The 23,050-nt window shown below is 37.1% G+C and overlaps 1 protein-coding gene across 1 annotated transcript in view; it reads left to right on the top strand.

Annotated features, from left to right (window-relative positions):
* TAFA2 (TAFA chemokine like family member 2) overlaps nt 1-21,628 on the top strand; it is a 42,916-nt gene extending 21,288 nt beyond the window's left edge. The window contains exons 2-4 of the mRNA XM_065655176.1: nt 7,987-8,139; nt 9,178-9,302; nt 21,542-21,628. Coding sequence (XP_065511248.1) covers nt 7,987-8,139; nt 9,178-9,302; nt 21,542-21,628 — 365 coding nt within the window. The remainder of the gene's footprint in view (nt 1-7,986; nt 8,140-9,177; nt 9,303-21,541) is intronic.
* Nucleotides 21,629-23,050: the final 1,422 nt, after the last annotated feature.

Below are 23,050 nucleotides of genomic sequence, written 5' to 3'. Positions count from 1 at the left end.
TTTCAGTTGGATTCATGAGCCCATGAGGTTTGTGATCCCATGCCAGTTGCAGGTAAACAGATCTCTTAATCTATTACCAACTTGTCTGGCTTAAATTTCCCTAGCGTTCACACATACCAACTCAGACAAGAAAGTTCACCCACAAAAAAGATAGAAATGGGATTTAATGAGAACATAGAATAGCTTGCAGTGTTTGAGCACAAGGTTCAGCCAGGCAAGTGAACTGATCAGTTCCTGTTTATGCTTCTCTGTCTCCTCTTATCCTGTCCCCTTTATTGACTCATGCTTGTTCCTCCCCAGTCTACCCTGACCCCCTCCCATTCGCTGAACCTGATCCTTCCACTAAGCATCCCATGATGAGTCACACATTTCCACAAAATGTCTGATGGCAAATTTTACAGTCTTAAAATTCTGTTCCCCCTTCATCCGATAACAGGTCCTACACTCCTGTATGCAATAACTCCCTTTAGTCTGCAAGGCTTTCTGGGGAGGCATTTTCTTGTGTTGACTCATCTCGATGGGTTTGCCACAAGGCCCAGGGGCTGATCACTCCCCATAGGTGCTCTGTTGATGTTCTGTAGTATCCTGGGGCTCCTCTGGACCTCCAGGGTCTCTGGGTTCAGCCAAGGACTGTGCTAAGGTGAGGGTTATTTGGCACATCCTCAGTTCTAAGTATTTGGAAAAGGGATCATCAAGAGACTTAGAGACCAGCTTCTTGCTACAGGAAATTCTGTCTTTAGAAGTTAAATTAAGTATTTGTTTTATGTTGCAGACTACTTTTGGACTACCTGAATGTTTTAAATGTGCATGACATCAATGAAATAGAGAGCTAAATAAGTTTTTAAGTACCCATGTGAAATGTAATGATAGTGTAGAATAAGACAGCACAAAATTATCATTTTTTTCCTGCTGGTTCTATGGCGCAACCCCATGTGTCATCTGGAAAATAAAGCAGCATGAATGCCTTTCCTGAGATGGACCACAACTGTGGCATGCCTCATTGTCACCACTGAGGACAGAAGAATTACTACGGTGTCTGTAATTGATTTTTCAGTTCACTGGCTGAGGAGGAAAAAAAATAAAAACACCAAATTTTTTTTCCAAATGAAATAAAATGTTTTGCTTTGTTTTGAGATTTTTTACAATTTAAAAAATCCCTTAAGTTTGTCATAGCAATAAAAATATTGTAAAAAAAACCCCAAAACAATATGGAAACAATTTTTTTGCCCTTCTGTGAGGATGCCTATTTTAGGTTCAGTGCGTAACCAAATTTGACTAGATTTCAAAAATAGTTACACTGCTTGGAATCTGCGCTTTTAGTAAATGAAGTATTCAATGAAAAACGCATGACAACTCTAATGATGGTTTAAAACTTGATTTAATAATCTTAATTCATCGTGCTTTTCAGTCACATATCTAGACTATATGCCATCATTTGCTCAATCACTGTAATACTTGTTAGGTATGCAATCATCAGAAGAAATATCTCAGTTGCAAATCCAGGTGTTACTTTTATTGAAAATAAAAAAAAAATAGTTGACATTCTCATCCAAACCCATTGATCAGCCCCAAACCATTAATTTCAAAGGGTTTGGAATCTGATCTTTAAAGGCTGTGTTCAGTGAGGTTCTTGTCCATGTGTATCTACCAGAACTTCTTTGGATGTCAGTGGCTTGCAAAGGTGACGAGGTGATGACTGGTATGGGAGATGCCTCTGCTTTTCATGATGTCTGTGCTGTCAGTTCTCCCTCTGGCCCGTGGAGCTGAAACGAAGGTGTGCTTTGTTTTGTGTTTACACAAGCAAACTGGAGCTTGTGTTCCCAAAAATCTTGTCTGCTTTTTTCCCCAATTACGCTAATGACTGATCAAATGGAAGATTTTTATCTTTCACAAAAAGCTTCACATCGCTTATGTTCTTAAAACACACAACTACAGCAATATCACCACCATTGCTGATGGAGTATGAATAAACCAAATTTAGGTTTTTCCCTACCAGCTGTTAGGTGGATATAACAGAAAATAGTGAAAAATATTGAAATTAATTCGATGAAGGAACTGGACAGTGTATTTCTTGTCATATATCTTTGTCTGACATTTAAACAGAGAAAGCTTAGATGGAGATCCTGGTTTAGCTGTGATTGCATAACATTTTGATTGCTTAGATGCGACAGCTACTAACAATTATTAAACCATTGAAAAAATGCAACAATACTGCATGTGAGTGTTCATTTTTGTGTGTAAGAGATTTTGCAAGTTTATTTGTATCCTTCCTATCTACAGTGACACACTAAGACTGATATGACATTGAAATTGCTGAAGTGTAACAGAAAAATAACCTACATTTGTTTTCCATGTCAATCAGTGCGAACAAAGCAAATAGACTATGTGAATGAGAAAATCCACTTTTTTTCCTGGTCACTTAGAAGCAGAACAATGATTTAGAGCCTAATCTGGAAAATGGTACATTTTAAATAAATAAAATAAATGAAATAAAATAAATAAAACACTAGTTTTATTTTTTTTTCTGAAATCAATACCCACCTCCCATTTGTTGGAATATTGTGGTATAAAATAGTGACTAATCACTCAGGGAAACAGGTAAAGCAGGTTGATCATCTGCTGAAATATTGTTTTTCCTTGCAGATGGTTATTAAAAAAAGTAGTTCCATTATAGTCCTTAATGCAATTACTCATGTGGATATGGTTTACATGACTAAAGCCTACTTTGAAAGACTGGGTCAGTATGGTATCTCATATGGGACATCTTCCTGATTATACTCAAGATGACAAAAAGGCCAAAGTTTTTGTAATGTTAGATGTAGTATGGATTAAAACTCATGGCTAATAGTAATTTCCATTCCTCTCCTTATTGCTGAACTGTTGCTTCTTATTTCAACTAAAGCTTTGTTCTTGTGAAAAGCTTTAAAAACCACACAAACACAAGCAAACAAATCTTTGCACACTTTACATAGTCTCTTTGACCTCAGAGAAATTACCTGAAATAGAATAAAAGATGATACATTTACTTCATGTAAGTGCAGAGCTGCAGTGCTTCTAAGCTCATATAGGATCTGGTTTCCGCAGAAGGAGGTGATGAGGTGTCTGTGGCTGCCTGCTTCTGCTGCTTCTCTGTGCCTGAAACTGCTTCTCACTAGTCTCTGCACCTAGTTGTAGGAACTAAACCAGTAGAGAACTAACCCTACAAAGAAAGGGGATATTATTCTGCCAGTCTAAATCCCTGGCTTACTGTTGTCACCATCAAATGACAGTGTTCATGCAAGCAGGGATGAAAGTGCAGGAAAAGGGGTAAGGGATCTTCTTTTTCTTCCAGTAGCTGTTAGTCACTAGATTGGTTTAGCTGTGTCACCCAGCTGTGCCAGTGTCTTTCCAGAGAGCATATAATAGAACATATTGACTTTTTTTTGAACATGAGCCAATGTCGTGCCCTGGCAGCCAAGAGGGCAACCGTGTCCTGGGTGCATCCAGCACAGCATTGCCAGCCGGGCAGGGAGGTGACTGTCCCGCTCTGCTCTGCACTGGTGCAGCCTCACCTGCAGCACTGTGCGCAGTTCTGGGTGACACAGGATAAAAAAGATATTAAGCTGCTAGAGAGCGTCCAGAAGAGGGCTAGGAAGTTGGTGAAGGGTTTGGAGAGGAAGCCGTGTGAAGAGCGGCTGAAGTCACTTGGATTGTTCATCCTGGAGAAGAGGACACTAAGACGAGACCTCATGGTGGCTACAGCTTCCTCACAAGGGGAGCAGGAGGGGCAGGCGCTGATCTCTTCTCTTTAGTGACCAATGACAGAACCTGAGGGAATGGCAGGAAGATGTGCCAGGGGAGGATCAGTTGGACATTAGGAAAAGGTTCTTCACCCAGAGGGTGGTGGAGCACTGGAACAGGCTCCCCAGGGAGGTGTCACGGCCCCAAGGCTGACAAAAGAGACTGGAGAACACCCTCAGACACGTGATGTGAACTGTGGGGTTGTCATATGCAGGGACAGGAGCTGGACTTGATGATCCTTGTGGGTCCCTTCCAGTTCAGGACATTCTATGATTCTGTGATTTTTTTCACTGTTTGCGCTGTGGCTATGGTAATGATGGGGATCCTGAAGACAAAAACAACTTGTGACTTTTTTTCATCTAGTCCATGGCAATATGATTCTTTCCTCTTTGTTAATGGCCAGGAGGACCTGTGCAACTTTTAAGAAATAGAAGATTCAAATGGCCAAACAGACAAGTGTCAGAATTGAACACAAATGTTTAAGTGGCAAGGTTAGGAAATGGCCATCGTAACAAACAATTTAATTCAGAAGACTTTCCTTGATTTAATGCTACCTTTGTGTATAATGTTGCATCCACAGTAAAGATGTTATATTTATATATGTCAATTGCAAAATAATCTTGAACAGTAACTTGTGTTCTCACCTGGAACAAACTCCCCACAGAAGTAAAGGAGTAAGGGTCATAACTTAGTGCCAGATGCACTATGCAAATATGACTGAAGTTTCATTCACCTGAAGGAAAGAAATTTAAAGTTTCTGTGAAGGAACAACAGGTAGAATTTGTGTATATTTAAAGGTCTTAGCTGTGTATGTTTAAACATGCTCTTTAAACACATTCATTTTTATGTAAAATGAGGAATAATAATTACTTAGCTTTATTTTTTTCAGAGGTATGATTGTGAACACTCAAGTTTTTGGTGTACCAATTTCATACTGATTTATGAGATAGCTATTCATGATTTTGCTACATGAAAAATGTTATAAAAGTGGCAGGTTAATTACAGGGTATACCGTTATTGGGTGAAATATGGTTATGTCTGTTTTCCAAGTTACATTCTCATAATACAGTGTTACATCTTTGGAACATAATATGTACATATGTTGGCATAATCATCAGGAAAACTTCATAATCTGTACACATAGATATCTCTGAGTCTCTTTCTTTAGTTCTTCTTTGTTTTGATTTCAGGAAGGATTACTCGCATTAGCACAGAAGGCAGGACTGAGTGTTTGCAGTGGTTTTGAATAATGAATTTCTGTAGATTCCAGAAATGACATTCAGTTCCTCAAACATTTTCTGCAAAGCAAGCAGAATACTTTGAAGTCTGTGCTAAGAGAAAAAAGAAATAAAACCAAAATGTGAATCTCCTAAAGTGCTATCCTCCTTTTGTGGAATGGTTCAGTAGCTTAATGAGGTTAATTTGTATTAGGTTGTGGTAAATCCTTTATCAACTGTATAGCGGCTTTCATTTCACATGAATGTGACAGATATGTACTTACTGCACTGGAACTTAATTATTTGATATCATAAGGAGTTGAAATCCCTACATTTCCTCTTAAGGAATATTCATTGCATACTCTAGATGGTAAAGAGAAACTAGATGATGGTTGGCCTAGATTTTCAGTGTTTGAAATATCTCTGTATACTTTTCCAGGTTGTTTTGGTTTTATACCTAGAAAATTTCAAAGCAGCTTTATTAAAGATTCCCAAAATACTATCAATAATATGTGACTATTTTTTGTTCTCTCTATTTTTTCACATATCTTTTCACCTTTTGAAATGCTTTTCTGTATTGTACATGAATTTAAGTAACCATTTCATTTAATTACACTCTTTTCCCATAAAAGTCTTAAAATGCTTGATTTCCTCTCCCTAATTACTACAAACCAAGTCTTTCAAAAGTTTGGTTTCAGTATGAACATTTCCCTCACAGCATTTTATGACAGCTCTTTGAACTGGCTTCCATTCCAGATGGCTGCTGGTGTACATAGTACTTAATTTTCTCTTAGCAGGTATATTAGGGCATTTCTGTAGACCTGATAGAGCTGTGTCAAGCTATTTAATAAGACAATGAGGAGACAACTTTTCAGGATCAGTGATACACATCAGAATACAAATAAGAAGTAAAAACTAATATGGTGAAAAAATAGGTGGGACAAAGTTCACATCCTACCACTAAATTTACTTTCTTTTCTCCACTCAGTCCCTGGGTTTTTTATAAACCTTTCATAAAATACAAATAAGTTAATTTATGTTAAGATGTGTGGGTGTAAGATGTATAATTGCCTCTCAAAAATTAATCAGACTTAGAAAAGCAGCGTGTTTGTTCTACTACATGTTATACATTTGAAATATATCCTAGAATAATTTTTTTATTGTATGCACAAAAAACCCCCTTATAACAGTTTTAATGAGAAAAATGAATGCATTTAAATTGTTTTATTGGCATATATACTAGTGAAATTGTTTAGAAAATAATTAAAAGTAATTTTTACAGCCAGCTGTGCTGGTAGCTGTAAAAATAGTTGTTCATCATCAAATGTATGAAAATATCAGAGACTGTAAAGTTCAGGTAGATAATATAAATTGCTTTTTTATGCAGAAAAAGATTTTTTTTCTCCTAGATTTCTGATTTGTATGTAACATTTCAGTGTATCACAATATGATGGGTTATGGGTTAATTGCTCGCATTATGTTAAATCATTTCAGCTGTAGTACAGCATGATGTGATAGAGTATAATCTAACCTGACATAGTATGATGCAGTGAGTGATGACAAAGATCACAGACTGTTCAGTGGACTTTGTTCTACTGAAAAATGCATAATTGCCTGAAAGAAATGTTTAGTAGTTTATGTTTTGTTAATGTCTAATTGCTGCCTTTGGCTTTTGCCTCTAGGTACATTCTTGGGGTCCATAACCTACATCAAATTTATTTTCTTTTCTCAGCCCTTTTGGGAGCTGATACTGTGCAATAGCTACTGAGTGGATCCAGGAATCAGTGTCGGGTTCCTGAAAGCCTATTAGTAGGGCCTCCTCCTCGTGGAAGCTCCTGTGTATTGTTTGCTATCAGGGATATAAAAGGTAGCTGAAATGTTTAGTACACAGGCTTTGCATAAAGCATACAAAAAGTTAAACAGCAGAAGAAACAGAGGGGCTTAGAGGTGGCACTAGAATTACACTAGGTGTAATTCATATTTCTCCCATTACACAGTTGTAGGTTAATATGAGCTAAAAGATCATTTCTTTCTCCCTTCTGCTGGAAATGAACTATCCCCAGAAATATCTGGTCTTCTATCAGTAACCACTGGAAGTTCTGTTTAAATGATTTTTTCTGAACTCTGGGTCCTTTGGTAACTGACTGCTGAACCAGAAAGGGTAGTTTGGTGGTTCTTCTTTTACCAAATTGGTCCTCTCATAGGATTCCAGTAGCAGGATTCTGGTGATCAGTTAGAGCATCATGGGTGGGGGGGATGGGTACCGGATATGGGATTGTGCTGTTGCCCCCCATCTTTGAAAAACTTTGCCTTCTTGTGTTCCCAGACTTTCACTGCAGTGCCAGACAGAAAGACTTAAGATGTGATTCCTTACTAGATTTTATTTCTGTTTTTTGTTTGAGGGCTGTCCATGTGTAGGAAGGTTTTGGGGTACCATACAAAAAACTGCATCTGCCCTGGACATAAAGTCTGGAGACATAGATTCTGAAAACATATGCATGTATGGGTAATTTGACATTGATACTCTTCCGTTTCAGGTTTCTCCCTTAGGAAAAAGAAAAAAAAATCTTGGTAGAGATACACAGCTGTTTATGAGAGTCCAGAAATTAATATAATTTCCAGTTTAGTTTTATAATGTTTCTGCTTCTTGCTTCACTGGAACAGTCCCGTATGCAGCCTTCTCCAATTGTTCTCCTTTAGCCAGTGTTACACTGAAACGGTTACACTACATTTGAAAAAGAAATCAACTTTACATTCTATTGTTAGTACCATTGTAATACTAGTTTCATACATGGCAGATTGCCTTACAGAGTCAAGTTTAATGCATTTCTAATTAAAACCAACCAACCAACCAAAAACCCCAAAAAACCAAACAAAAACCCAAACCAAACCAGCAAAAAAACAACAAACCAAACCAAACCAAACCAATACAAAGAGTGTGATGCTACCTTGCAATGTTATCCAATTGCTCACCTTCTTATTTTCACAGCTCACCATGTTAAAACTGGGACCTGTGAAGTGGTGGCACTCCACAGATGTTGCAATAAAAACAAGATAGAAGAAAGATCACAGACGGTGAAGTGCTCCTGCTTCCCTGGGCAGGTAGCAGGTACCACCCGGGCAGCTCCTTCTTGTGTTGATGGTGCGACTACTCTATTGTTTCCTTTCATTGCATGCTCTTAAGGGGTTTTGCTGGCTTAATATCATCAATGAGAACCACACCATTACAGTTAATTATTTAAGATAAGAGTAGGAAGGCTTCTGCATTTTGAAGGGCATGGCCAAGGTGAATGTCAGGAAGATGGGAAAAATGAATTATTTGCTATTACTCTGTGGAAATGCTAAGCAAAATTATTAGATGCCAGTGAAAGAGACCTCTTGATAAGCTAAATTTCATCTAACTAACAGAGTGCCCTTGGAGTTGTATGAAATTCACTTAATTAAAAGTGTTTATGCAAAATCTATGTGAGCATATCATTTTCATGTGCTGTAGTCTTGTGTTTTATTTATATTTTTATCTTCATCATACAGAAGCAAACAAGCACAGAAACAGAACAAAATTCTGGCTGTTTTTTAAACCAACACTATTTTCCTATTTGTAGTGCAATCTTAATGCTTTACTTAACAAATCTGGCATAGGCTCATATGTTTTATTTGGGAAAATACTAGCTGATTTTTCACATCTCTTTCTCTGAAAGAAAAGCAGGATGGATTCACCCTTTACGTGATCTCTTTACTGTTGATATGTTGTTGGCTGTCAGTGATGCTGTAAACATGTCATCATCAGGGAATAAATTTTATCAGGCTATGCTAGACTATATAGTAGATCAGGCAAAATATACTAACTCAAAAGAAGAGATGCTACTTAAAACTTTGAAATCTGGCTAAGCAAGAGAAAATTAGGGTTGGAAAGAAATGCCGTGGAATTAGTTCCTGAAATGCAGTAAATTAAAAAACAGTACAAAACAAAACAGAGTACAGAGATTGGCTTTGAAGCACATAGCACCTTGTGCAAATTGAGACCTAATTTCTTGTGAAGATTCTGAGCTGGCTGAAAATCACAGGCTAGCTGCCAGTCAATATATTTCTAACATTTTCCTGAAAAATAAACGTTGCAACATAATGACACACTAAACTGTCCATTTCAAAAACATGCAAATGTGTTTGTTTTCTCTTGTAGCTTCAATAGTGGAGCAGAAATGGTGGTGCCACATGCAGCCATGCCTTGAAGGGGAGGAATGTAAAGTTCTTCCAGATCGTAAGGGGTGGAGCTGTTCCTCTGGGAATAAAGTGAAAACAACTAGGGTAGGTATGATATGAACCTTACATGTTACCAACAGGTAAAAAAAAAAAAAAAAAAAAAAAAATTGCACACGAAATTACGTGCACGTGGAAGACATCAGCTGAGAAGACTAAAGAAATGTGGGAAGAGAGTCATTGGACTTCCCGGTCCTGCACACTTTTCTCAGCATACTTTGCAATAGCTTGAACATGGTAAGCAGTGTGCCAGACCTTCTCAGGTAAGCAGTGATTACAGCAGAGCTGATGCCTTTTACAGCAAACGGTGATGATCAAATGTATTATAATCTGATATGTATTTCTCTCTGAAATTAGTTGCACAAAGTCTATACACCCTGCTAAGCTCTTCATTCACAGGAGAACAAACAAGTGCATTTTTATCAATAACACGGAATTACCATGTTTCTACATAGAAACTGCTGAGTATGGTAAGCATTTGATGTGTTGTTACAGTATGATCTTCTGGTTCTTTCTGTTTTGTACAACTGGGATTTCTTACAAAATTTGACAAAGTTTCAGTGACTTCCTTTTCTCCATTTGTCAGTTTTTATATTATTTGTTCAAAACTACATCAACAGAAATATGTCTAACAGTCATCATATACTATGCCTGAAAACAAAGTAAACCTGCTGTCTTCTCAGCTTTCTAGTGGCTAACTGAAACAGAAGAGTAACAATTTCTTCATATAAGCATTGAGGACTCAAACTTCCTAAAATTACAGTGTTGTATCTCTGTAAGGTCAACACGGTTCTTTACCAACATAAATGAATTAAAATGCACTCTGAAGACACATATGCGTGTGTGTAAGCATAAACACCTTTACCCTTACACCCCAGCACACACACTGATGACTGCTTTTGCTTGTAAGTATTTGGTAATTGTTTGTAGTGTCAGGCCATAATTTTCTAATTTAGTGTTTACTCTGTGCAGGTGTTTGAGTGTCCATGTCATTTGACTGAAATCTTCCTTGCACTAGGTTTCTGGTACAGCTTGGTTGTAGTGAAAAGTAGTGTGCATTGATTGAATTATATTCCTTCTATTCCACAGAGTGCCCTACATGTCTCAGTTTCTATATGTGTGAATCCTTAAAACATTTTGACATTCTTTGAAGGAAGGATACTTCCTAAATATTTGATATACCATTCTACTCCTGAACTCTCTTACAAATGTTTCTTCTGAAGCTAACCTTGCTTGAATGCTGCCCACACTTAACGTTGTACATGCCAGTGCAAATCTGATTATATGCATGTAAAATGTATATGTGTGTATAATATAACCAAACAGATCCAGAGAGTATTTAGTAGTAGTATTAGGAACAGAAAAATAATCATGTGTGTGTGTGTGTTTTGAAATCAGTCCTGGCTACTACTACATGGCACTATTAACATTAAGGAGTGCATACCATTTTATATTTAATGCGTTTAATAAGCAGGAAGTAAAACTGTGGGTCTGGTTTACACTTCTGTAGGAAAAAAAGAGATCACAAAAGGGGGAGATATCAATCAGAATTGCCTTGAGGCGATTTCTTCCTAACATTTTGTCAAAAGGTAGGTTTTTTTGCATTGGTCAAGGTTATGAAGTTCTGTCCATCATTAGGTATCTGCATAAGCCCAAGGCCCTTGTCCTCAAGGCCTTATACCACTGGGTCTGGCTCTTTGCAGGACATGGCCTTTTCTTGTCCTCCATGGATGATGGCAATCCTCAGGACTCATTTCATATCTCTTCAGAAGTGAAGTTATGAAAAAGCCAGTACTTTTCTCTATTTGCCGTCATACTCCCTGATTCAGTACGACAGCTACCATAACCTGCTTGAAGACCTACCACCAATAAAAGGAAAATACTAATCCCCTTAAATCCTCTGCTATTCGTTCTGCCTTCTAATTTTCCCAGATGCTGTATGTTGCCCCCTTCTTCCTTCATTTCACACACACATTTGAGACAATAGCAAACTTGAGTTCAAATTCCTGACTGAAAGTTGGTCTAATTCATTGAAACCAGGTGGCAGGGGAATGAAGGTCTCTGTCTTTCTAGATGCAGGAGTCGGAGATTTTAATAGACACCATTCTGATGCCCAGAAAAATATACATTGCTTTTGGAAGTGTGAGTGATTCTTTGTGTTAAGAGAGTAGCTCATCAAAAAGCAAGTACTTTTCCCTAATATTTAGTGACTACAACATTTTTGTATATCTTCTTTCTGCTCCCCAAAGTCTATAAATAAAAGGAAAAAATCTAAAGTGCTCTGTGGTTTCAAAACCTGTGTTTTCTGAAGAAAGTAAAAAGAACTGTACAGAGAGTTAGTATTAAGAAGTCACGAATAATAAGTTTCTGATTGTCAAATGGAATAATCCATATGTGATTATCATGTATAATGTAAAAGCATAAAGAAACAAAGGGAACTGAACAGCTTGGGTGATTTAAGTGTATTGCAGAAAAGCCTTGTGAAGGCTTTCCTGAAAGGCCTAAGAAAGTCTATATTCACCTCCAACATATTCTATAAGTTTGCCTCCTTCAGATACAGAAAAAGTAACCCAATTAATTGCTGAAGTTCTACTTTCTCGGCTACAGGATGCCAAGTTCAAAAGTAGCACCTATGTTTCATATTTCAAGCTGTTAATAATTAAGCATTAGGTTAGAGATAAAACCAGTGGAGGAAGGAGGTATTTTGTTAGTCCACCTCTGTTAGCATATTTAATCACGCTGTGTTAAAAAATGATAATACCAACTTCTTGATACTTATGGTATCAGTCACTAAGCAAAAAGGCCAAGTGAATAATGGGAGAGAACTAATAGATTTTTAAAAATGTGGTCTACTTGAGGTTTTGCAGTTTGTTGAGATATGACAATCTAATAAGGTATTAACAGTACATGAATAATGAATTACAAATAGCATGAATGTTGTGGTACTCAAAATGTATAAGTTAAGTCAGGTGGAAAATATTTACCTTCAGAATGCAAAACTAGGTATTATGGAAAGATTAAACTATTTTTCCTAATTTGTCTTCATATTAGTGGGAGAGGGCTGACATTAGGACTTAACCATGGAAAAGGAATGAATATGGGGGGAAAAGTGTGTATGAATAAGCTAGGTACTGTGTTAACTTGTGCTAGCTTAGAATTGACTATTTTGGGTCTGTGTAGCCTGTAGGAGAGGAAGGGGAGAAAAGCCAGTGACAATTTAGCTAAAACAGTATTTTTTTGGTCTTAATATAAAGAAATGCATGTTTGTGTTCCTGAACATTATACCACAAAAAAGGAGGATGCTCAGGAACACATTAGGAGAATTATGAAATGATTATGTGCATGCCTGAGATTTACCAGGCACATTGTGGCATTCCTCCCAGACTGAGGAACTGTCGTGAGAGGAAACAATTGAACTTTTTTCTATATGGCTAGCCTCAATGTTTTGATAATTGAACACAAACATTTTGTCATGTTACTCTCTTCAAATGATGACAAAATTGTTAAAAAAAGGGGAAGATCCAAAGAATTTTATTTACATTTGAAATATCTTTTGTCCTTACTGCCTTTTTCTAATATAATTATTTTCATTCAAAAAGACCCCTAGATATAGGTCTTTTAAGCTCAGATCCAGATACCAGGCTTTACTCATATTTTTTAAGAACAGTGTATTGTCCGTTATCTTTATAATAGAGGCTGACTTTAAATGAGAGCACCAGAAACTGCCTGTAACCCGTATGAAAGTGCATGCTGCAATGCCTCCTGGGGTTGACTTGGAGCATGTTGTGGCTCCTGGGCAGCCCGTAAACCCATGTGTCTTTCCTGCAGAAACTAGAGCACAGAAACACAGGTAAAGTTGTGCATCCTGGGTCTCATCTTGAGACCTTGGACTTGAGACCTTGGACTTGCGACATGACTGAAGAAGTGTGCACTCACACTCAGGAGTAGGGAAGTATCCCTGGATGGATATTTTAGGCAGATGTAGAGAAATATGCATTGATATTTTGCATGTGAAATAGAATAGAATAAAATAGAACAGACTATTTCAGTTAGAAGGGACCTACAGTGATCATCTAGTCCAACTGTTTGACCGATTCAGGGCTGAACAAATGTTAAAGCTTGTTGTTAAGGGCATTGTCTAAATGCCTCTTAAAAACTGACAGGCTTGGGGCATCAACCAGCTTTCTAGGGAACTGTTGTGGCTTAACTTGATAGGGAGCTAAACACTACACACAGCTGTTCCCTCACTCCCCACCCCAGAGGAATGAGGTAAAAAATTGGTAAAAAAGGTAAACCTCCTGGGTTAAGACGAAAACAGTTTAATAGGACAGAAAGGGAAATAATAATAATAATATACAAAAACAGTGATGCACAATGTGCAAAGCCTGTCCCTGAGCAGCAGTTCCCCTGGGCAGCTTCCCCCATCATACTGAGCATGACATCATATGGTATTGAACATCCCTTTGGCCAGTTTGGGTTGATTGTCCTGGCTGTGCCTCTCTCAGCTTTTTGTGCACCTGGGTGAGAAGCTGAAAAGGCCTTTACTACTTAGCAACAACTAAAACATCAGTGTATTATCAGCTTTATTCTCATTCTAAACCCAAAACACAGCACTGTACCAGCTACTAGGAAGCAAATTAACTCTATCCCAGCCAAAACCAGGACAGAAGCCTGTTCCAGCATTTGACCACCCTCTCAGTAAATACATGCTTCCTAATGTCCAGTATAAACCTCTCCTGGTGCAGCTTTGAACCATCACACAGTAATGAAATAGCACATTGTCCTTAAGCTTTTAGTTTGACTTGGTAGAACTTCTTGTGGAATAAGGCACAGTTTAATGCAAAGTACTAAGTTCTATCTAAAATGTGTGGAATGGAATTTACTGGACTTTGCTTAGGTTAGGACTTTCTAGAGCGAGATGACTAGCCTAAACTCTAGCCTGTCTTTTTGGTGTTGGACAGAATTGTGCAGTTCCAGAGGACAATTAATTTTGTCCTAAGATAAGTCAGGTGAATTACCTTCTGGGTAATTACCTTATGTAAAATCTGGGTAATTACCTTATGTCTTCCTAATAACTCCAAAGGAAAGCCATGATGACTACCTCACCACCTGACATTTAGGTACTTAATGTCGAATAGGAAGGTGCTGGTTCGAAGGCTTTACTCTCTTTGATGTGGTCTTCATTAGGAAGATGATCAAAAAAGCACCTTCATTCTTTGTCTTTTTTGGGAAGCTTTGGACTTTGACCTCTATCAAATGCAATGTAAGAGAAGTTTTGAAAAAGTTCATGTTCTGAGGATACACAGCTATAAGCTAAACCAGTGAATCATACTGTGATGAGCGACATATCCAGTCTCTATGCAGCAAAAATTGGCAACTGGTGCATGTCTTTTAGAATTGACGTGTTGGTATAATACTACGAGGAATAATAATAATAAGAATAAGAATGATAATATAAATTAACCAAAAAGATCAGATGTAATGCAGAGCATGTATTGATTATGAACCTCTGAAAAACTCTAGAAGGTGAGAGTGAACAATGTTTTCCTATAAACAAGTGAAAGTAGTATTTTTAGACAGGTCTTAAAGGGCCATCTTTTGGAAATGGGCATTCAACTTCTGGAATAGCTGAGCACCCACACTTTTACGAGGAGCAGAAGGAACTGCAGTTGCCACTCTGAAAACTGGCTATTATTTTTAATATGTGTGGAAAAGCACACTGCAGAACAGAAAGGAATCAATATCTAATATATTACTATGTAACTATATGCCAAACCAATATTAGAAATAGAGTACTGTAAAAAATAAAATAAATATTACAAGGACAAAGAGAAATAAAAGAGAAGTATTACAGGGTCAAAAATAAATCCATATTGAGTATATTTATCTACATTGCAAATCCAAATCTACTTTCCAAATCAATACCAGAGACAGATGACTAGCGTGAAAATAACAGAAATATTGCCAGGATGTAGAGAAATCCATACTGAGAGTGTTTATCTACTTTCCAAAACAATATTGGAGAGAACCTGAAGCCAGATATTTGTAATATTCCATTTAATCTAATTTTACATTATGGCATTCAGAGTTTAAAAGAAACTAAAAATTGAATAACATTCTTGGAAGAGGGAAAAGTGTACCATCCAAACACACCAACTGGCTGCACATGAAGCCAAATGGTGTTCAGTAAGTGCATTGCGCTACTCTGAATCAATGCAGTTCTGTTGCTATCTATAAATACTGCTTACATTTTTACCCCATCTCCTCTCTCTCACTTGCAGATGCTGGATTGTTTCTAAATTAGTCACAGTTGCTGAGAGACAGTAATTTTATTTATGCTTCAATTTAAAAAATAAGCTGTTCATAACCCTTTCTACACAAGGAATGAAAGGACCTCTGTTAGGTACCTTTACATAATAATGCTTTGCAGTGGGGTACCGAGATTCCCAGTATCAGGAGGCAACATTAGTGGTGACTCATCTACCACCAGTGCTGTCACAGCCACTGCTTCAGTAAGACAACATAATACAAGAGAGCTAAAATGTGTCCCTGGATATGAGAAGAAAACGGTATTTTTCTTGTAACTGAGCCTGACATCAGTGTTATCAATGCAGCTACATTAATTGTTGATCTGTGCTTCGCTGCCTGAGCTACAGATACACAGGCTCTTTAAGCAGCAGCAGAGTGCAAGAAAATGGAACAAGTATTGCTGTTTTTTCTGGCAAAGTTGGAAAGAAATATTGTCATTGTGGTAGCCTGAAGCATAGGAGGTTCCATCTGAATATGAGGAAAAACATCTTTACTTTGAGGGTGCCAGAGCACTGGAACAGGCTGCCCAGAGACGTTGTGGAGTCTCCTTCTCTGGAGACATTCAAGACCCGCCTGGACACATCCCTGTGCAATATGCTCTAGGTGAACCTGCTTTAGCAGGTGGGGTGGACTGGATGATCTTCAGAGGTCCCTTTCAACCCTAACTGTTCTGTGATTCTCTGATCCTGTAGCCTCTTCCCTTCACATATTTATTCCTCTTCCTCATTCAGGCTTTTCAGAAATAGCAGTAGTAATGGCATGGAATTAGAAAAACCAGAAATTTGTCATGTAAACATTATGTATAGGTTATTCTAGGATGTTTCCAATAGGTCGGATGCATAGTAGTTGTGGTCAGTCAGTGCCAATGAGGCAATGTATTTCTCACGTGACATTTTTTCAGTGTAAAACTGCTACTAACTTCCATTACATGAAAAAAATTGCCTTTTGCTTTGATCACTGTGAAATATGAAATACTTATAGGATAAATCAATGATCTACCATGTTTCAGTAATAATGACAGGAAGTGCTTTTCCTAACATCCTTTAAGGCTCTGTATGGATAAATTAAGAAACAACCTCACTGTAAAAGTAAAAATCCCTCTGCCTCACTTCAGAGCCTCTGTGTATAGTATCCTCACCTTCTACCTTAATTTCACTTGAAGTTTTATAGGAATAATACACATATATACAGTGACTAGCAATACTTTGTGGTTCATAAAAAGCATGTGATTACAATAGAAGTAAGTGCACAGACTGTAGCAAAATATTACCCATGGAAAAGAGTGATTGCAATTGTGACAGTCTCTTTGTTGCTATGGTATCTCTTTCCATGCCTTTGGCTAATCTGTCACTAGGAGAAATTTGCAGCTGTCTCAGCATGTTTCTCATTGCTAATTCAGAGACTCTGTATCTAACCTGTCATTAAAATAGCAGTAAATGGTATGTATACATTTTCCTAAAAATATATACAAGTTTCAGAGGGCAAATGAGCTGGTAATGGAAATAGGATATTTTCTGGGGTCAAGCTAGCTTTTTGTATTATTCAGTAATTACTGTTTTGATCTAGCATAACAATTCTTTCATATTGAAGCTCTATTTTTTGTAGGGCACCTAAACACTAATCTTTTGGGACACTTGGGCATTTTGATGAAAATAGTTAGCATTCCAGCCAACACATGTTACAAGAAATCGTCAGTATTCGGGGCTATGCAATTCACTGATTTTCTTAAAAATGGCTGCTACATACCAAATTTATTTATTTAATGTGAAGTTGGTGTGCCTAGTCCTACCCTATAAGGTCTACATTTGACTTGAGTTTAGGCCTATAGCTTGATGGTCACAGAAATCTAGACAAGCCATAGTCCTTTCCCCAAAGGCAAATGTACTTAAAATACCCACAAAAACCAAGTTATGGTGAAAAAAAATAAAAGAACAAGTGTTGTGGTGTGATATGATATAAGCAAAGTCATAGACTGAAAGGTCAATATAACTTTTTGGGCAGGTGACGATAATCCAAACACTGAACTCCCAAGACATTTTCAGTCTCAAATTTTGTTTAGTTCTGTTCTGACTTTTAGTTCTGTGGACACTGATAGTAAGAACTGAAAGTGAGGAACATCAAAAGAGAGAATGGGTTAAAGGCACTATTCATAGGTACAGCTCTTTTGGAAAGAGGGAGTGTGTTAATTCATTACTTGAAAGAAAATAATTTCTAAAAACAGAATTGTATTTTTTTTCTTTATTAGCAGCTTTTGCCTAGAAGGTTTGCAATTTTTCCTAATTTTTTTCTATCCCTTGCTGCATCTCTTTGTGAATACACTGAATCTTGTCTCTAGCTGTTCAGAAGGCTTGCTCTGAAGTTTTTTTGTGAGTAGACACACTGTACAAATCATGAGAAATGAAATCTTTTGCAATCCCTTCATCGCACTCAGAGATTGTTAGTAATATATGCTGTGGTTTATACATTTTTATGAGGGAATAGTTTTTCCTAAGGTAAGACTGCAGCTATTGTAAAACATCATTTTAGCTTCTGCAGAACCTGAAAATTTACAGAATTACTCTGAAATGAAAGGAAAATATTTCTGCAATATTTAAAGCAAAATGCAAATGGATTTCAGTTGCATGTCATTAATTAACTAATCAGTGATTTTTGCAAGCATTACTTTCTTCCACATGAGAATCCTCTACTTCATCAGTCCAGCCAAGAGGATTTCTGCCTTTGTCCCAAAAGATTCAACTTGTGATTTATTTTTCTTTCTTTTATTTTCCCCCAATTTGTCCTTTGCTGGCATGTTTGAGATGCTGACCTCATGTCTGAAGAATAGTTTTCTGCCTCTGTGATGGAAAATACAATTGGGTTCGGAACACTGTGTGTAAATTACAGGTTTTCTCCACCTCTCCACAAAGTGGAGAAGTCCTGATGCCAAAATCAAAGATGTTTCCACTCTCATTTGAGCTCCATTCTGCCCTTTCACAGCTGTCCAAGATGGGCTCTTTGAATATCCAGCAGTCCTTTTCAGTTTTCCTGAAAAATCTCTGTCAGCTTCTACTGTCTCACAAGTTACTGCATAGGAAGATTATATTCAAATGCCAGTATAGTGTGAGTCATGCTGGCATGCTCTAAATCCAGTGCTTCTTCCTTGTTTCACCCTCCTTTGCCTTCTGTAAGGGCTTCTTTGGATCACTTCTGCAAGTCAGAAATGATACATTTCAGCTCAGAGGGACTGGAGTGTTCTGAAACCTCACATTACCTGCTACCTAAATAGCTGCAGGCAGAACTCTTGCCTCTTTTCATGGGTATTTGGCACAAACTGCGCATCACTGCTTAGTCACAGAACTGAGAGGAGGGAGGGGAAAGGTCGCCCCCAACTGTCCAAAAGGTATGACTTTCAACTCTCCAAAATTCGACAGTTTTCTTGAGGTATTTCCTTACTCTTTAGGACTATTTATAGAAAACCTCAGAAGTACCACCCTGTCTCAGATCTGCTTTTCTGCCTTTTAATATGGAAGGAAGGAAATGGATAATAATCAATATCAAGCAGAGAAAGTCAGTCATACAGAGCATTATGCACAGTCACCATTGGAGAAGTGAACAACTCTCAAACCAGCTGACATCATATTGCTCAGATTTTATTCCCTTGCAGAGCAAAGTGAGCTTCATTGTAAATCTTGCTTACTTCTCTATAAGAATCATGAAGATAGTCCTGTCCTATCTGAGAACTGTTCAAAATGAAGAAAAAAATTACTTCAGGCAAGAAGAAGTGGAAGATGGATGTCTAGGACTAAATTAAAAAAGAAGAGGACCAACATAAAAGTAATCTCCATAAGAATTTTTTTTTTCATAGCTTGTAGTTTACTCCTGTTATCTTGGTGAACACCAGGTTCATGCAAGACTCTACTGCTGTCTATGGAAAAAAGACTCTGAAGGACTTAATATGTTCTATAAAATGGACTTTGAGTTTCCTTCTACTGTGTTATTAGCATACACAGATGATTCCTTCTCAGATCTTACAGTCCTGACTATCGTTCATCTTCTTCCATATCTGCAGTGAGAAAGGTGATAGAGCTCTGTAGTAGAGATTCTGGGTGAAGCTACAAGGTATCCAGTTCATCATGACCTATTGGTATAATGTGACCTGTAGCATTATGCTGGCAAGACCTCTAAAACCAGAAGTGAAGAAAAGTGTGTCTCCAGTTTATGAAGATGGATATATAATCTCAAGGATTGTGTCTAACCAACACATATCTACATGTATCTACAAACTCAGTACTTATAGGAGAGTTGAGAATTTTAACAGAGCTGCATATTTTAAGAGGTCCAAAATAGCTTTGCCTCTTCAGGTTCAAGAATTCCAGAAAATATCTTACTGATGCCAGACAGAAGAACATCAGCTTGTTTCTTCATCTTGAATTCAACCTTTGTGGCTCAGGAACATGTCCTTGCCAAAAAAAGATCAAAAGACTTTACCTCTGCTTGTGCTGTTATCAAGTCAGGCAAATGCACTAAAAAATCAGAGTAGTAGTTGTTCTAGAATTCTGAGATCCCTCTGTCCTGCCTCCTTGTCGTCTTTTCAGAGTGACCTTGGAAAACAAGAGTATAGCAAATTTATCATCTTCAAGACATGATTCTAATTCCAGTTGTTAATAATTATTGTTCAATATTTTTAAAGTACAAAAAAGGAACAGGAGACTTTTTCCTAGAATGGAACTTGGCATATTTGAAGTTGATTACTTGCAAAGCCAATTTATTTTTGGAGGGTCAACCAAGAAATTACCAGAGCCCTTTTTCTCGCTCTTGACCATAAAGCACATCATTGGTACTTACATTCCTGAAATTTGAAGGCAACAACCTCTTCAGAGCCTTTTAGTCTTTCCTTCATTACTTGAGATTTTAGATTAGTAGTCTCTAATTGTGATTAGCTACTCCGATTCATTCATACTTACCTTTTCTTGGGTCACATACTAGTCAGAAGATAATGAGAAGATGCAGGTATGAAGACAACTGGCCAGGTTATTTAACAGAAATTAAACTCAATACCAAAGCAGGCTCTTAGTTAAATTTCTAGAGTTCATATTTTTTTCTTTTGACAGCATGCATCTTTTCTGTGTACTGTGAAGTTCAAAAACAGTATCAAGATGATCCCCAGTATAGAAGAGCTATATGAAGTTGTAACTTTCACCAGGAAATCTCCATAATACGCAAGCAAGAAGACATTTCTAATCAGATCAGGAATGATGCTAGTAACCTGCATCAATTTATCATGAGTTTAGAGCAAATGCCAGGAAAAAGCATCAAAACCATAATCTTCTGGCATTAATACCACTGTTATGCTATCTTCCAAGAATGAAATTTTGTCATCTACACGCAACTTCAAGCATGGATGGTGGATATGCTCTCTGTTTTGTTTTGAATTTATTTACTTATTAAGTTGATAGTACTAGTTGCTCTTTTTCCTTCTTTTTCTGATGACCAAGACGACTACAACTATTAGCTGGGAATCAGCAACCATAATCTTGACTACTTAGTGAACCAGACTTTATGTATTTTGCCCTGGGCAATGAGAAATCCTTCTAGTTGTTCATCTATGACAGCTTTTAGGTGAAAAGCTCTTGAGTCTTCCTTTTCTTCAGTTCTATTAAGACTTGAGACAGAGCGACATGGATTTTTTGGAAATCCTCCAAATCTGCCACTTTTCTTCTGTTTCTTACCTCTATCAGAGTGATGGTGTGGTGGGTGTTCCTACTGGAGAAAGTTAAAATTAGATTCCCTTAAAATAATTTTATATTTTCTGAATGGGTACCCATTACTCTCAGCACCCACCACTTTTGCTGAAGTCTTTTCTTCCTGTGGAGATTCTAAAAGGATGGAAAGAAAGACGAAAATGATCGAAGGGTTTCAAGTTGATGACTGATTCATTGTTTTTAAACATTTTTTCCCTGCCTGGATATTGCTCTGCTGTTTTCTAACTTGTTTTTTAGTTGTCTTATATTCCCTCAGCTGTGGCAGTATTCCTGGAGCCTAATGTCAGTGCACTACCTCAAAATGCCAGCAGTGGAAGCTGGTAGGCAAATGGGGAAAAATCACCAGAGGAATCTCTGAAGCTTGGGACAAAGGCAGAAAACACATCAGTACTGCACTAACAGAGCAGCAGGTACCCTCATAGAGAAGATAAAATTACAGGTAAGGAAATAATTTACGTTTCTATTTTTATCTCATCCAAATGGCTTATTACTCTCCATTCAAAATCCCAGAAAAAAATAACACACCATAAATATCTGAAGAAGAAAAAGATATCAAATGTGATGGATTTAGACTACCTGATTTTTTAGTGGGGATAATTTGAAATTCAATCTTACCCAATTTCTGGAAAAACATATTAAAATATGAAATCCATTTTACCTATTAGGCAATTTAAAACCCTAACCTGATTTTAATATAAGGCTGTTTTGTTTTGGTTTTATTTTTAGAATATGAAACACAGCAAACTGCTTGTTACAGGTTTTCCTTTCCAATCAAGAACATTAGGCTTCTCTTTAGGTGAGGTGAGATAAAGCCACAGACAAGAGGACTCTGTTCCCATCCCTCCTCCCCCATTTACTTTCTCACAGTTGGAAGGGTAGTGTAACTATAATGCTTCCGTTTCCTCATCCGTAAAAAGGAAGGAGATCATTTTTATCTCCCACTTGAGATTAATAGATGGAATGAGTGATGTAAAAGAGAAGAAAAATACATTTATTTAATTAATTGTCTTGCAGTCTTTTATGGCGCCATGCTGCAGTCCCACTATGGAGTTGTGATCACCACAAACCCCTCAAGAGGACATATCCTTGTCTGAGTTGCTACAGTTATTATCTGTTACAAAAAGTAAAATAAGGTTTATGTTTAAGTCTTCTTTTAAAATAATATATAAAATACTAATATATAAAACTGTTATCTGTAAATGAAAAGTTTTGTGAAGTCAAAGCAATTCTACCAGAAACTGAATTTCTTTGTTGGGTTACAGAAACGTTGAGAAAGTTTAGTTATGTGCATTGTGGTGGTACTACCTTTTAGAAGAAAGTAATGATGAAGTACCTTTGAAATACTAATGAATTTGATTTAGCCTTACATAACTCGTATGTCTTCATCAGTTATACGCTATGATAGTTGTCCCAGTGGGTTGTATCAATTAAGTTTATTTTGTAAACTATCAAGGAAATATTAATACAGAGCCATAATAATTTGTTTCATAGGATTTAAATGTATAGATATTTTATTAAAGTAACAAGTTATTGAAGTTATGAGTTTGATCTTGTAATGTATGTTTCTAATGATTTGCATCATGATGTTTAAATTAAAATCCTAAAGGAAAAAAAAAGAGAAATAATAATCTTTTTGCAAGCATTATTTAAAGACATTTAGGTGATCTTTTGAGGTGTCGTGTAAGCCTTTTTGGAAGCAATCATTATTAGCAGGTCCAAAAAACTACCTCAAATATCCAGTTAAGG

This window comes from Caloenas nicobarica, chromosome 1 (genome assembly GCF_036013445.1).
Source record: "Caloenas nicobarica isolate bCalNic1 chromosome 1, bCalNic1.hap1, whole genome shotgun sequence".
Lineage (NCBI taxonomy): Eukaryota > Metazoa > Chordata > Aves > Columbiformes > Columbidae > Caloenas > Caloenas nicobarica.
This window is presented reverse-complemented; position numbering and strand designations above follow the sequence as displayed.